At 45.5% G+C, this 13,661-nt stretch overlaps 1 protein-coding gene across 1 annotated transcript in view; it reads right to left on the reverse strand.

The window, feature by feature from the left end:
- The window catches only part of LOC143286377 (uncharacterized), a 3,599-nt gene extending 54 nt beyond the window's left edge, over positions 1 to 3,545 (reverse strand). The window contains exons 1-2 of the mRNA XM_076593917.1: positions 3,539 to 3,545; positions 1 to 596 (exon numbers count right to left, since the gene is read on the reverse strand). The exon at positions 1 to 596 is cut by the window's left edge and continues 54 nt beyond it. Coding sequence (XP_076450032.1) covers positions 1 to 596; positions 3,539 to 3,545 — 603 coding nt within the window. The remainder of the gene's footprint in view (positions 597 to 3,538) is intronic.
- Positions 3,546 to 13,661: the final 10,116 nt, after the last annotated feature.

Below are 13,661 nucleotides of genomic sequence, written 5' to 3' on the forward strand. Positions count from 1 at the left end.
AGCGGTTGGTATGAACGAGTTGTAGAACCTGTTGGTCCTGGTCCTCACACTCAGCATTCTTCCTGACCTTGCCGAGGCCTGGCGCCCTAGCTCCTCTGAGAGTGGATGCGACTCGTCATCACTGATCGCCCGCAAGCGCCTTACAGCCTTGGTCTCGAACAGCGTCTGGAGGTCAGCAACTGGGGCACCGATCAACCTGCTGGCTGTCTTTGGGATCTTCGCCAGTCTGGCCTTGTCATGCTCCTTCATTGCACCAAAGATGCACAGGCTGTTGAAGGTCAGGATGGATTCCACTGTGGTCCTGTAGAAGAGCTCCAGGAGCTTAGGGCACACGTTGAATGTCTTCAGCTTCTTCATGAAGAAGAGGCGCTGGTTCCCCCGCTTCAGCAAGGCAGTGGCCTGCTCAGTCCAGTCCAACTTGTCATCCAGGATAGCACCCAGATACTTATACTGGGAGACAACGTCGACCACTTCTCCCTTGATGACAAGTGGACGCGGCTTCGGTGGATCTCTCCGGAAATCCACGACCATCTCCTTTGTCTTGCCGACATTCAGCTGCAGGAAGTTCTCGTCGCACCACCTCTCCAGCCGTTCAACTGCGCTCAGTATGACCTCTCAGTTTATAGATCTTACAGAATGACCTCTCGATTTATAGATCTTACAGTATGACCTCTCAGTTTTTAGATCTTACAGAATGACCTCTGTTTTTAGATCTTACAGAATGACCTCTCAGTTTATAGATCTTACAGAATGACCTCTCAGTTTTTAGATCTTACAGAATGACCTCTCAATTTATAGATCTTACAGTATGACCTCTCATTTTTTAGATCTTACAGAATGACCTCTGTTTTTAGATCTTACAGAATGACCTCTCAATTTTTAGATCTTACAGAATGACTTCTCAGTTTTTAGATCTTACAATATGACCTCTCAAATTTTAGATCTTACAGAATGACCTGTTTTTAGATCTTACAGACTGTCCTCAGTTTTTAGATCTTACAGAATGACCTCTGTTTTTAGATCTGACAGTATGACCTCCCAATTTTTAGATCTTACAGTATGACCTCTCATTTTTTAGACCTTACAGAATGACCTCTCATTTTTAGATCTTAAAGATTGACCTCTGTTTTTAGATCTCTCAATTTAAGATCTTACAGAATGACCTCTGTTTTTAGATCTTACAGTATGACCTCTCAATTTTTAGATCTTACAGAATGACCTCAGTTTTTAGATCTTACAGTATGAGCTCTGTTTTTAGATCTTACAGTATGACCTCTGTTTTTAGATCTTACAGAATGACCTCTCAGTTTTTAGATCTTACAGTATGACCTCTCAATTTTTAGATCTTACAGAATGACCTCAGTTTTTAGATCTTACAGTACGACTTCAGTTTTTAGATCTTACAGTATGACCTTTGTTTTTAGATCTTACAGAATGACCTCTCAGTTTTTAGATCTTACCGAATGACCTCTCAGTTTACAGATCAGTCTGCAGAGTCTCCATTGACTACAATTTTCTGAGCAGTGCAGGGTCTCCTCTCGTGTGTGGCCTCCTGGCGACCAAACATCGATGGTATCCTGTTTGGGTGACTCAGAGTGAGCGGTGTGGGAGCAAATGCCACTGAAACGGTGCAGATGACGGGGCAGCAAAAAAAAAAAAAAAAAAAAAAAAAAAGTCTTTGCCATCGTCCCTCAGAAATGCTCCTGATCTCCAGACCTTCAAGTCAGATCTGAAAACGCACCTTTTCCGCAAACATATCTGTACTCAGGACGATGGATAGTCCAAAGTCTGTTCACTACATGGAGTTTTATGCTAGAGATATTTATACTCACGTAATCCTGTTTTAGTGCAGTTGATATATTTAATATATGTCTGGGCGCGTGCACGTGTATGTGTGTGTGTGTGTGTGCGCGCGCGCGAGTGTGCGCACGCATGTATGTGTCTGTCTAAAAATGTGTCTTTTTAAGGAATGTATTTCTTTTTAATGTAAGCACTATTTACTTGATATTTTTCTTGTTTGGTGGATCATGCTTTTTTTATTCATTCTGTGAACGCATTGGATTGAGCTGTTGTAATGTTTTATGTTATGTTTATATCTGGCTCGATGATGTAAGGCGCTTTGAGCAGCATCAGTACTGGATATCGCGCCATAGAAACGTTATGAATTATTAATAAAATAGGATTATCAAGCAGCTCAAACCGTAAACACTGTAATGCTACTGATTGTGTAAAACTTTTTTTTTCTTTCACTGTGATAACATCCACTATTTGGGGAAGTGGGGAAGATCAGATGTCCGACAAATTTGGAATTTCTGTAAACATTTCAGTAACAGAAACTCTGTTAGGAATCGTGGATTCCAAACAACTACCATAGCAACATGATGATGATCTTACTGGCTAAATTGTGTGCAGGTGTTTTCAAGTACGGAGCACCGACTGAAATTAGGGCAATTTTTCACAGAGAATTGCGAACGAGTAGAATGATGTAATCGTGTGTGCATGTGTGTGTGTGTTCTCGGCACAACCTCCAACCCTTTTTCTCTCTTCTTATGACGTCACTGTGATCGCCCTGAGCGTCACGATGATGCCATGTTCTTTTTTGCTCAGATTTCGTCACTTTGATGCTTCCAGGAATGGAGCGGACCTCCTTCCTTTTTTTCTTCTCTTGTTTATCATCTGGTGTGTCTGATCATGTTCACACCCCAGCCAAGCAGGTTGGTATGCCACACTCACCTACAATTATTCAAAGCGTTCTTTAGATTTATTCATTGGTGATCATCTTGAAGTTGTATCTTCACAACCGAGGCTCGCCGTTCATTCGAAAAATAGCCGAATTCATGTTAGGATCTAAATACTGACCATCTTTAAATTGAATAGGGCCTAATAAGTAATATGTTCGAAAAGTTGCACAACGCCATAGGGATATTTAACTGGATCTAGCGACATTTTGAAATAAGCAGAAGACGACGGTGATGGTAATCGAAGCAGACAAGTCATGTTATGAATGTCATTTTTCTCCATTTAAATACAAAGTAGGAAACTATTCAAACACGTTTCTATGCAAAGGCTAACTGTGGTCTCGGAAACACGACAATTAATGATAAGCATGGGAAGACATTTTTGTGTTGATCTGAATGTGTGACCAAACCTATACAGGAAGGCTGCGACCAAATAGATTATGTTGCCCAGAGAGCAGCTGATCACGAAGGAATATTTCAGGAATGGACCCCCCGCGCCCTCCCCCCCCCCCCCCAACCCGCCGCCTCCCCTGCTCCTCCCCCCTCGCCAAGAACATGACAGAGACACGGGACAAAATGAGAGAGGGTGTGGGGCATTGGAGGGGGGGGGGGGACGAGTTCAAACCATGGCAGATTGAAGGAAAGAGAAAGACAGACATTAAGCAAATAGAGAGCAGGGCACAGACAGATACCGGCACACACACACACACACACACACACACACACACACAGCGAGAGAGAGAGAGAGACTTAACGACTTGAACATAGATCTGTGTTCCGTCAATATAGGCATGACATACGAGGCATCTTGCATATTACTGTGCACTGTGAATGATACAGATCGATCAGGGACTATTGCTTAGCTAAACATGCACATGTCAATAGTATTTTTGTGCAATTGACGTTGTCACGTGACCGGTCGAGGTTGAGGACCCACCTACAACCCGACAGGTCCCGTGCAATCTAATAAAAGAAAATTTAAGAAACATGGGTCTCCGGATCCTCGCACGCTCAATTAAATGCAGCCAACACCAAGAATTTATACACAATACCAAACTTTATTCACTCACTCACACAGATATACTGACAACCAAAACAGCAGTGGGGCCTAACTATTTCCCTTAATCCCCCCTCCACTCCCCAAACTTACTAACCCGCTAATACAAATCGCCACATCATAAGTGGGAATGAGAGAAAAAATAAATGAGTAAATCACATTCGCTCGAACACGTACACTCACCCCTCTTGTGCACTGCTCTCACACATACACACGCATCCTCTACCATCCATGTACGGCTCGCATTAGTTCTGAACACAAAGGTCCTTGCCACAGACAACCCACGATGCCGGCGACCACTGAGAGTCCTAGTCCTTCTGTAGACAAGGGGTGTAAAGCGGCGATCGTCGTATACGTTGGGGACACTCCTGTGACAGTCTCAGGGGATTCACAGGTGCAGGGAAGGCTGTGGGTGCCCAGGACGACGGCGGACCACTCTTCGGAGCTGTAAAGAGACTTGAGTCAAGAGTCAACCAAAAAAAAAAACAACAACAACAAACAACAATGCATGTGCTAAAGCAGACACACAGAGGGGTTTCGCACACACTCACATGCACAGCTGAATGCCTTAATACAACTGTAAAAAACAAAACAAAAACAATAACAGAATGTGTGCACACAGATATACATAAATCTGAATCCACCAGGATTGGCAGGGCCATACTGCACTGAAATTAAAGTATGTATCTCAAATGCAGCAGTAACAACAACACCAAAAAACCTGAAATATATCAACGGCCGCTCCCTGTCTGTAGAAAAACAACAACAAAACTAGCATTCTTCACTCTTCCAACCTGACTCACCTCAAGAGCTCGTGAAAAAAAAATAATACGGGAGATTAAATCCCTGGAACTAGAACGTAGTTCCAGACCTCCTGGTCGGACACGGACCCAGGAAATGTAGTGGCACTGGAGGCCCCAAACCCGAACCGAATCGGTAAAAAACCCCTCACTCCAAAACGAATGGAGCAGGAACAGCCCCACACAGTGACTAGTGCGGCGTTGACGACCGTTGGCCCCTTGCTTCTTCCGGAATAATCCCAGTCCCACAATTCCTTGCTGCGATGCACGCTTCCATTTCCGCCCCAGTACTCCACCACAAAGTCGTCGGACAACGGGTCCGTGTTTAGAGTCAAGTTGAAGTGAAACTCTTTGCCGTCGGCGCGAAGCCCGCAAAACACACTGTTCTTCCCCAGTTGATCTGACCCGTCGAGGTAGATTCCGTATGAGTTGTCCTTATCAAACTTGTAGTTGAGCTAAACAACCGGCAGATATGCATGCACGAGAAAAGGAAAACATCAACCTGAGCTGACTAGAGGGAGGGAAGGAGCACACACTCATGCGCGCGTACACACGCACATGTGCACGCACGCATAGAAATAAAGAAAGAAAGAAAGGGAACAAGAAAAAACAAAACAAAACAAACAGCGAAAATCATGACGCATTCGAGGGGTCAAGTTGACCCAAATTTCCTTTTTTTTCAACACTACGCGACAGACGTGTAAAAATGGATATTTTGGAAAGGAAGACACAAGCCTCACAAAGGAAGTACATATTTATTATTTTATTCTCTGGATTTTAAAGAAGTACAGGCCTCCATCACTGCCAGTTTATGGTTTTCTTCAATTTTCTTCAGGAGTCACTGGTTGGTGTGCACCTGTGTTCACAGACCTGAGGCCCGAAAAATGAAACCTCAGTCATGTTGTGACTGTCCTCGTGCAGGCGGACGCTTCCAAAGACAGCGTGTCCAGCTTGAACCCCGTGTTGAACAGGGGCCCTCTCCTCATCCCCCTCGCCACCATGATCATCATTGGCTTCACCAGCAACCTCATCGCGGTCATGGTCTTCCTTAAACGCTTCCCCCGCTGCTCCATGCGCTCTCTAATGGTGACCCTCAGCGTGTCAGACCTGGTGACCACGGGGGTGGCCGTTCCGCTGAGGATCTGGGCCGTGCTGTGGGCCTACACCTTCCCCTACCCCACTGCCTGCAAGGTGAGTGTCTGCCCACCACCTCCTTTTCCTTACCTCCCCTTCCCCACTGCCTGCAACGTGAGTGTCTGCCCACCACCTCCTTTTCCTTACCTCCCCCTTCCCCACTGCCTGCAACGTGAGTGTCTGCCCACCACCTCCTTTTCCTTACCTCCCCCTTCCCCACTGCCTGCAACGTGAGTGTCTGCCCACCACCTCCTTTTCCTTACCTCCCCCTTCCCCACTGCCTGCAACGTGAGTGTCTGCCCACCACCTCCTTTTCCTTACCTCCCCCTTCCCCACTGCCTGCAACGTGAGTGTCTGCCCACCACCTCCTTTTCCTTACCTCCCCCTTCCCCACTGCCTGCAACGTGAGTGTCTGCCCACCACCTCCTTTTCCTTACCTCCCCCTTCCCCACTGCCTGCAACGTGAGTGTCTGCCCACCACCTCCTATTCCTCACTTCTGGCATGTCACTTTCATGAGCATGTTGTTTACACAGACCCACAGTTGGCTCTCAAGGCCTGACCAGCGGGTTGACATTTTGTGATGGTCAGCAGCTGTGTGTGTGTGTGTGTGTGTGTGTGTGTGCTTGAGTGTGTGTGTTTTATTATAACTATCATTATTCCGATTATTTGCCGTGATGTTGTCACGGTGTCCTGTGCCATAGCCCAGACAGTATCCTGTGGAGGTGAGCAGTTCTTCTTCCACCCCTTTGCTTCCTCATTACACCCACCCACGCCCCTCCTCCCCCCCATCACGCACACCCACACTCCCCCTTCCTCATTCTGTGTGATCCTGGGCATTACAGGAATACGGGAATTGTGCACTTCACGTGGATAGGAATTCACTGCTCCAGTGGCCCAAAAAGGGAATGGTTCCTGAACTTCTCATGGCCGCCTCCCACGGTATCACTCCGTGATGGTGATGTGTTGACGCTGCGGGTATCGTTCTGTGTTGACACTGCCTTGTATGATGATGGTGCTGTGTTGACGTTGACTTGTATCGGTGTGTGATGATGATGGTGCTGTGTTGACGCTGCCTTGTATGATGATGGTGCTGTGTTGACGCTGCCTTGTATGATGATGGTGCTGTGTTGACGCTGCCTTGTATGATGATGGTGCTGTGTTGACGCTGCCTTGTATGATGATGGTCCTGTGTTGACGCTGCCTTGTATTGTTCTGTGTTGATGCTGCCTTGTGTCGTCCTGTGCTGACGCTGCCTTGTATCGTTCTGTGTTGACGCTGCTTGTATTGTCCTGTGTTGACGCTGCCTTGCATCGTTCTGTGTTGACGCTGCCTTGTATTGTTCTGTGTTGACGCTGCTTGTATCGTCCTGTGTTGACGCTGCCTTGTATCGTCCTGTGTTGACGCTGCCTTGTATTGTTCTGTGTTGACGCTGCTTGTATTGTTCTGTGTTGACGCTGCCTTGTATCGTCCTGTGTTGACGCTGCTTGTATTGTTCTGTGTTGACGCTGCCTTGTATTGTTCTGTGTTGACGCTGCCTTGTGTCGATGTGTGATGATGATGGTGCTGTGTTGACGCTGCCTTGTATCGTTCTGTGTTGACGCTGCCTTGTATTGTTCTGTGTTGACGCTGCCTTGTATCGTTCTGTGTTGACGCTGCTTGTATCGTCCTGTGTTGACGCTGCCTTGTATCGTTCTGTGTTGACGCTGCCTTGTATCGTTCTGTGTTGACGCTGCCTTGTATTGTTCTGTGTTGACAGTGCCTTGTATCGTTCTGTGTTGACGCTGCCTTGTATCGTTCTGTGTTGACGCTGCCTTGTATTGTTCTGTGTTGACGCTGCCTTGTATCGTTCTGTGTTGATGCTGCCTTGTATTGTTCTGTGTTGATGCTGCCTTGTATCGTCCTGTGTTGACGCTGCCTTGTGTCGATGTGTGATGATGATGGTGCTGTGTTGACGCTGCCTTGTATCAGTGTGTGATGATGATGGTGCTGTGTTGACAGTGCCTTGTATCGTTCTGTGTTGACAGTGCCTTGTGTCGATGTGTGATGATGATGGTGCTGTGTTGACGCTGCCTTGTATCAGTGTGTGATGATGATGGTGCTGTGTTGACAGTGCCTTGTATCGTTCTGTGTTGACAGTGCCTTGTATCGTTCTGTGTTGACAGTGCCTTGTGTCGATGTGTGATGATGATGGTGCTGTGTTGACAGTGCCTTGTATCGTTCTGTGTTGACAGTGCCTTGTATCGTTCTGTGTTGACAGTGCCTTGTGTCGATGTGCAGATCATGTTCCTGGTTACCTCCCTGAGCACCAACTGCTCCAGCTTCACAGTGGTGGCAGTGGCCGTTGACCGTTTCCGCAGGGTGGTCCGCCCCATGTACCCCCAGGTGGACATGACCAGGTCCTACTACCTGGTGGCCCTCATCCTCTGCATGGCCCTGCTCGTCACCATGCCCTTCGTGCCCCTCTTCGGCCTGTCCACCGTCCCCACCCCCAAGGTCAAGGACAACAGCACCATCCAGATGTGCTGGGTGGATGACGCCTTCAAGGATGGGGTCTACCACACCGTGTACAGGGGCACTCTGCTCCTGACATTTGTCATCAGTATGGTGATGGTGACCATCCCCTATTCTCTGATCGCCTGTAAAATCCACTATCTGGAGATTAGTTTGAAGAAGAATTTCTATGACCATCTAAAGAACCGCCGTCGTGACACGGAGCATTCGTCATTCTGTGAGAGCAAGCCCAAGAACCAGAAGATAACTAGCGTCACATCAGAGGATGGCGTCACTGTACCCAAGGTCAATGTTGGGGGTCACAGTGTTCTAAAAGTCTTCTCGGATGAACACGACTCTAATTCGCTTACCCAGCAGCTACCGCAGAATGAACAAGAAATGTTGATCCACAAGCTGGCACTGTGGGACAGCAGCGCGGAGACGAGTTCTTTTTATTCCCCCAAGAACAGATCCTCAGACTCCTCGGGTATGCCTTCCCAGAATAGCACGACAGCCCAGAAGACGACTGATACCTCCACGGGCAAGGAAGAGACTGAAACAAAACAACGAGGGGAGGGACGCAACGAACCCGATTCCCTCGTACCTCTTCAAGATTCGTCAGTTGATGTGTTTTCCGCCACGACTGTCAAACGTAATTATGACAAAAGGATTTCATACGCCATGGATAAGCCCCGACCCGAGGTTCGCACACCTCAGTCAGTCACCACACAGTTGACACGGGCTGTGACGGCGAGGGAAGACAACGGCCTGCAGAGTGCTGCTCCTGCCCGAGATGACACAAGACAGAGTTCCATGGGCCAGGAAGACTTGGAGCTGTTCGATCTCCTGCAGTACGTGCGGGTGGTGAAGCGAGAATCTGTGCAGTCCATGGTCGTCCTCTGCCTGCTCTTCTTCGTCACCTGGTTCCTCAACATCTTCACCAGGTCAGTCAGCTCATGCTGTTCTTGTTGTTTAATGCTGCTGTGTTGCTGCTGTTTGTTCCTGTTTTTTTATGATCGCACACACACACACACACACACACACACACATATATATATATATATATATATAGAGAGAGAGAGAGAGAGAGAAAGTTGGTGAAAGTTGTAACAGTGGGAGGGGAGGACTGTGGCCCCACCTCGCCTTTACGTGCCGACCTTTGGACACAGTAGATCAGAATTCACTGCACCGATGGCCGTAAAGGTTGTAGGTACTTTAACTATATGATGGACACTAGATCAGAATTCACTACACACATGGCCGTAAAGGTTGTAGGTACTTTAACTATATGATGGACACAGTAGATCAGAATTCACTACACACATGGCCGTAAAGGTTGTAGGTACTTTAACTATATGATGGATACTGTAGATCAGAATTCACTACACCGATGGCCGTAAAGGTTGTAGGTACTTTAACTATATGATGGACACAGTAGATCAGAATTCACTACACACATGGCCGTAAAGGTTGTAGGTACTTTAACTATATGATGGACACAGTAGATCAGAATTCACTACACCGATGGCCGTAAAGGTTGTAGGTACTTTAACTATATGATGGACACAGTAGATCAGAATTCACTACACACATGGCCGTAAAGGTTGTAGGTACTTTAACTATATGATGGACACTGTAGATCAGAATTCACTACACACATGGCCGTAAAGGTTGTAGGTACTTTAACTATATGATGGACACAGTAGATCAGAATTCACTACACCGATGGCCGTAAAGGTTGTAGGTACTTTAACTATATGATGGACACAGTAGATCAGAATTCACTACACCGATGGCTGTAAAGGTTATAGGTACTTTAACTATATGATGGACACTGTAGATCAGAATTCACTACACACATGGCCGTAAAGGTTGTAGGTACTTTAACTATATGATGGACACAGTAGATCAGAATTCACTACACCGATGGCCGTAAAGGTTATAGGTACTTTAACTATATGATGGACACAGTAGATCAGAATTCACTACACACATGGCCGTAAAGGTTGTAGGTACTTTAACTATATGATGGACACAGTAGATCAGAATTCACTACACACATGGCCGTAAAGGTTGTTCTTACTTTAAATATATGTTGGACACGTGGCCGTAAAAGGTTGTCGGTACTTTAACTATTTGATGAACTATTGTCTTGGAGAAATGGTGATGCAGGGTGATTGGTACAACAGACCTCGCTCTGTGGGCACAGAGTCCCCTCTCAGTACAAAATGCGACAGAAGATGAAATACTTTTCAACTTTACGGTCCATCAGTCTCAAAATGTACAGAGAGTGATTCGGCTTTATGGCTTATATGAATAGATGTCAGGCTGTTATGGCTCGTCCAATACTTTTCAAAGCACACAGATTAAAAAATAAATAAATAAATAATTTTTTTTAAACTGTGATGCTTCAAGTTGTCATGGAACCCGCCATTTTGTTGTTGTCTTCAGTTTAACGTCTTTCCACTTGAAGTGATATTAGACGAAAAAAAAAAAAAAAAAAAAAAAAAAAACCGTGGGGGTAGGGGCTGTGAGAGGGGGAGGGGTAACAGTGTGTGTATGTGTGGAGGGTGAATATGGAGAGACAACGCTAGGAAAAATGGAAACGTTATAAACGCCATCAAACAACTATGACATCTATGACAAATGTCCTATAGGACTATGCAGCAAACCTTCTGCAATAACAAATAACATATTGGAATTGTTAATAGCACATTCAAAAGAACTTTTGGTGAAGTCTGGCAAAAAACATTTTAGATTCTGACATTCGAATATTACATGGTTGCTAGAAATATATTCTCCACATATGCATCTGACATCTTTGCTGAACTTTGTTATAAAAGCGTTCAGTTTTATCCTGTTTGATAATGCATGAATCTGCCTTAATCTTATTGAATTACTGTATGTATTTGACTGATTGATAGTTCCCGGTTGTTGAACATTAATCACACTATGGTTTAAAGCTTTGCCGTTTTCCTGGTATAATTCTCTGACTTTGTTCCACGATGTTTTTTCTAGTATTCGATAACCCTCTTGTACAGACAGAGGCACATAAAGTTCTATGGTTCTCTGTTCGTTCTTTGCACCTTTTCTTGCAGTCCTGTCAGCCCATTCATTGTAGAGAATACCAAGATGTGAAGGAACCCAGAAAAACGTAATATGTGTTCCTTTCAAGCTTAAAAGATGTAAAATGTGGCTGATTTCTAGTATGATTTTAGATTTGTTCTTACAATTGGGTGTGTTTAAAGCACATAATACAGATTGGGAATCAACGCAAAACAAGACTTGTAGAAGGCAAATTGGAAGATCAAGAATATGATTTAGAGCCATAAGAACAGCAATAAGTTCAGCAGTGAATATTGAACGATTTTTACCAATATAGTATGATCTTTCCGTTTTCAGTTCTGGTATAACGAAAGCTGAACCTGCTTGGCCATTGTCTAATAGTGAGCCATCTGTGTAGATCTGTAAATGATCACAGTATCTATTTTGAAGGTGTACTCGGACTTCCGTTGCCATGATATTCGGATTTTCATTCTTTTTAATGTCAGTATGATTAACATCAAAATGTGCTTTATTCATCTCCCAGATGGGGTATGGACTTACGGTCTTCTGTGTGTCTACGTCATCTGAATTAATTTCAGATTTTTCGAACAGGTTTGACACAAACTTGCCAATGGGTGTTAAATAAGATATGTTTTTAGCTCTTTTGGGGAAGTTGTTTTCGGATGTAATTTTTACTTCCTCTGATGTATAATTTTCAGTTGTTGAGCTTCTCAGTATGTATTTAGCACATGCGATGTTTCGGTATTCATCTAAAGGTAGTACTCCTATTTCTTTGTATGTTCCGAGGGTCGATGCATGGAAAGGTACACCAAGGGCAAGTCTTTATGCTTTACAGTCCATGCTTTGAAGTTTCTTTAGCAATTGTGTACAAGGTTGTGGTGTTACAAGTTCGAAGAGTCGCTTTCGCTTTGGTTGACCTGCCGAGCGAAATATTGTGAAAGGACTATCCAAAAGAGAAAAAAACCGGTGTACAAGGACTGGATTTTGGTTTAGTTCAATATCATTTAGAACCAGAGTTGATGGAAGAAGAGTTAAACTGAACCAAGCTACGGAAACGTCAACAACACGGACAGAGCAAAGTTGTGAGTGCCGTTGTGGAAACTACGGAGAAGATGGGCATGCATTTTGCATCACTGAACACCTGTCGTTTCCCACGGTTCCTCAAGACTGATTAATTCTAGAAGTTGGCTTTGTGCACAGTCGATGTAACGTCATTGTTTATCTTTTTCTGTCTTTTATTTAGAGAGCTAAGCCCAATATGGCGGCGCCTCATGTTGCGCCAGGTTGAAAGTTTGTAATAATTGCTATAATGTGCAGTTCGATGCGTGTTCTGTAATCAGTTACCCATTTGCCAGGTTTTTGGAGCACAATGCTATTTCACTTCCTGACCCCTTGAACCTTTTTTTTTTCTTTGTTTCTTCTGTCGCTCCTGACCGTCCTGACCAGAGCCACCTACCAGCGCCCCCCCGACCTGTGCAGTTTCAAGGACGGGTGCCTGATCAACACTGCCTCCTACTACGTCAGCTGTGTGTACTTGGGCAGCACCGTCAACCCCTTCCTCTACTGCTTCAGCAGCAACCGCTTCAGGAAGCAGGCCCGCAAACTGCTCACCTCCCTCTGGTACAAACGCCTCTGCACACTGCGGAAGCACAGAATGCCTTGTCGCCGTCGGGCACGGAGGGACGGAGATGATGATGGTGGTAACATCTAGTGTGCATAAAATTCCTTGTCTCCACCGGGCACAGAGTGGGGAAGATGATGATGGTGGTAACATCTAGTGTGCATAAAATTCCTTGTCTCCACCGGGCACAGAGTGGGGAAGATGATGATGGTGGTAACATCTAGTGTGCATAAAATTCCTTGTCTCCACCGGGCACAGAGTGGGGAAGATGATGATGGTGGTAACATCTAGTGTGCATAAAATTCCTTGTCTCCACCGGGCACAGAGTGGGGAAGATGATGATGGTGGTAACATCTAGTGTGCATAAAATTCCTTGTCTCCACTGGGCACAGACTGGGGAAGATGATGATGGTGGTAACATCTAGTGTGCATAAAATTCCTTGTCTCCACCGGGCACAGAGTGGGGAAGATGATGATGGTGGTAACATATAGTGTGCATAAAATTCCTTGTCTCTGCTGGGCACAGAGTGGGGAAGATGATGATGGTGGTAACATCTAGTGTGCATAAAATTCCTTGTCTCTGCTGGGCACCGAGTGGGGAAGATGATGATGGTGGTAACATCTAGTGTGCATAAAATTCCTTGTCTCCACCGGGCACAAGGGGGGAGGAGGGGGGAGATGATGATGGTGGTAACATAATTTATAGAGTGTGCATGGAATCCTTTGTTTCCGCCGGGCACATAGGGTGGGGGTG

Source organism: Babylonia areolata, chromosome 10 (assembly GCF_041734735.1).
Source record: "Babylonia areolata isolate BAREFJ2019XMU chromosome 10, ASM4173473v1, whole genome shotgun sequence".
NCBI lineage: Eukaryota > Metazoa > Mollusca > Gastropoda > Neogastropoda > Buccinidae > Babylonia > Babylonia areolata.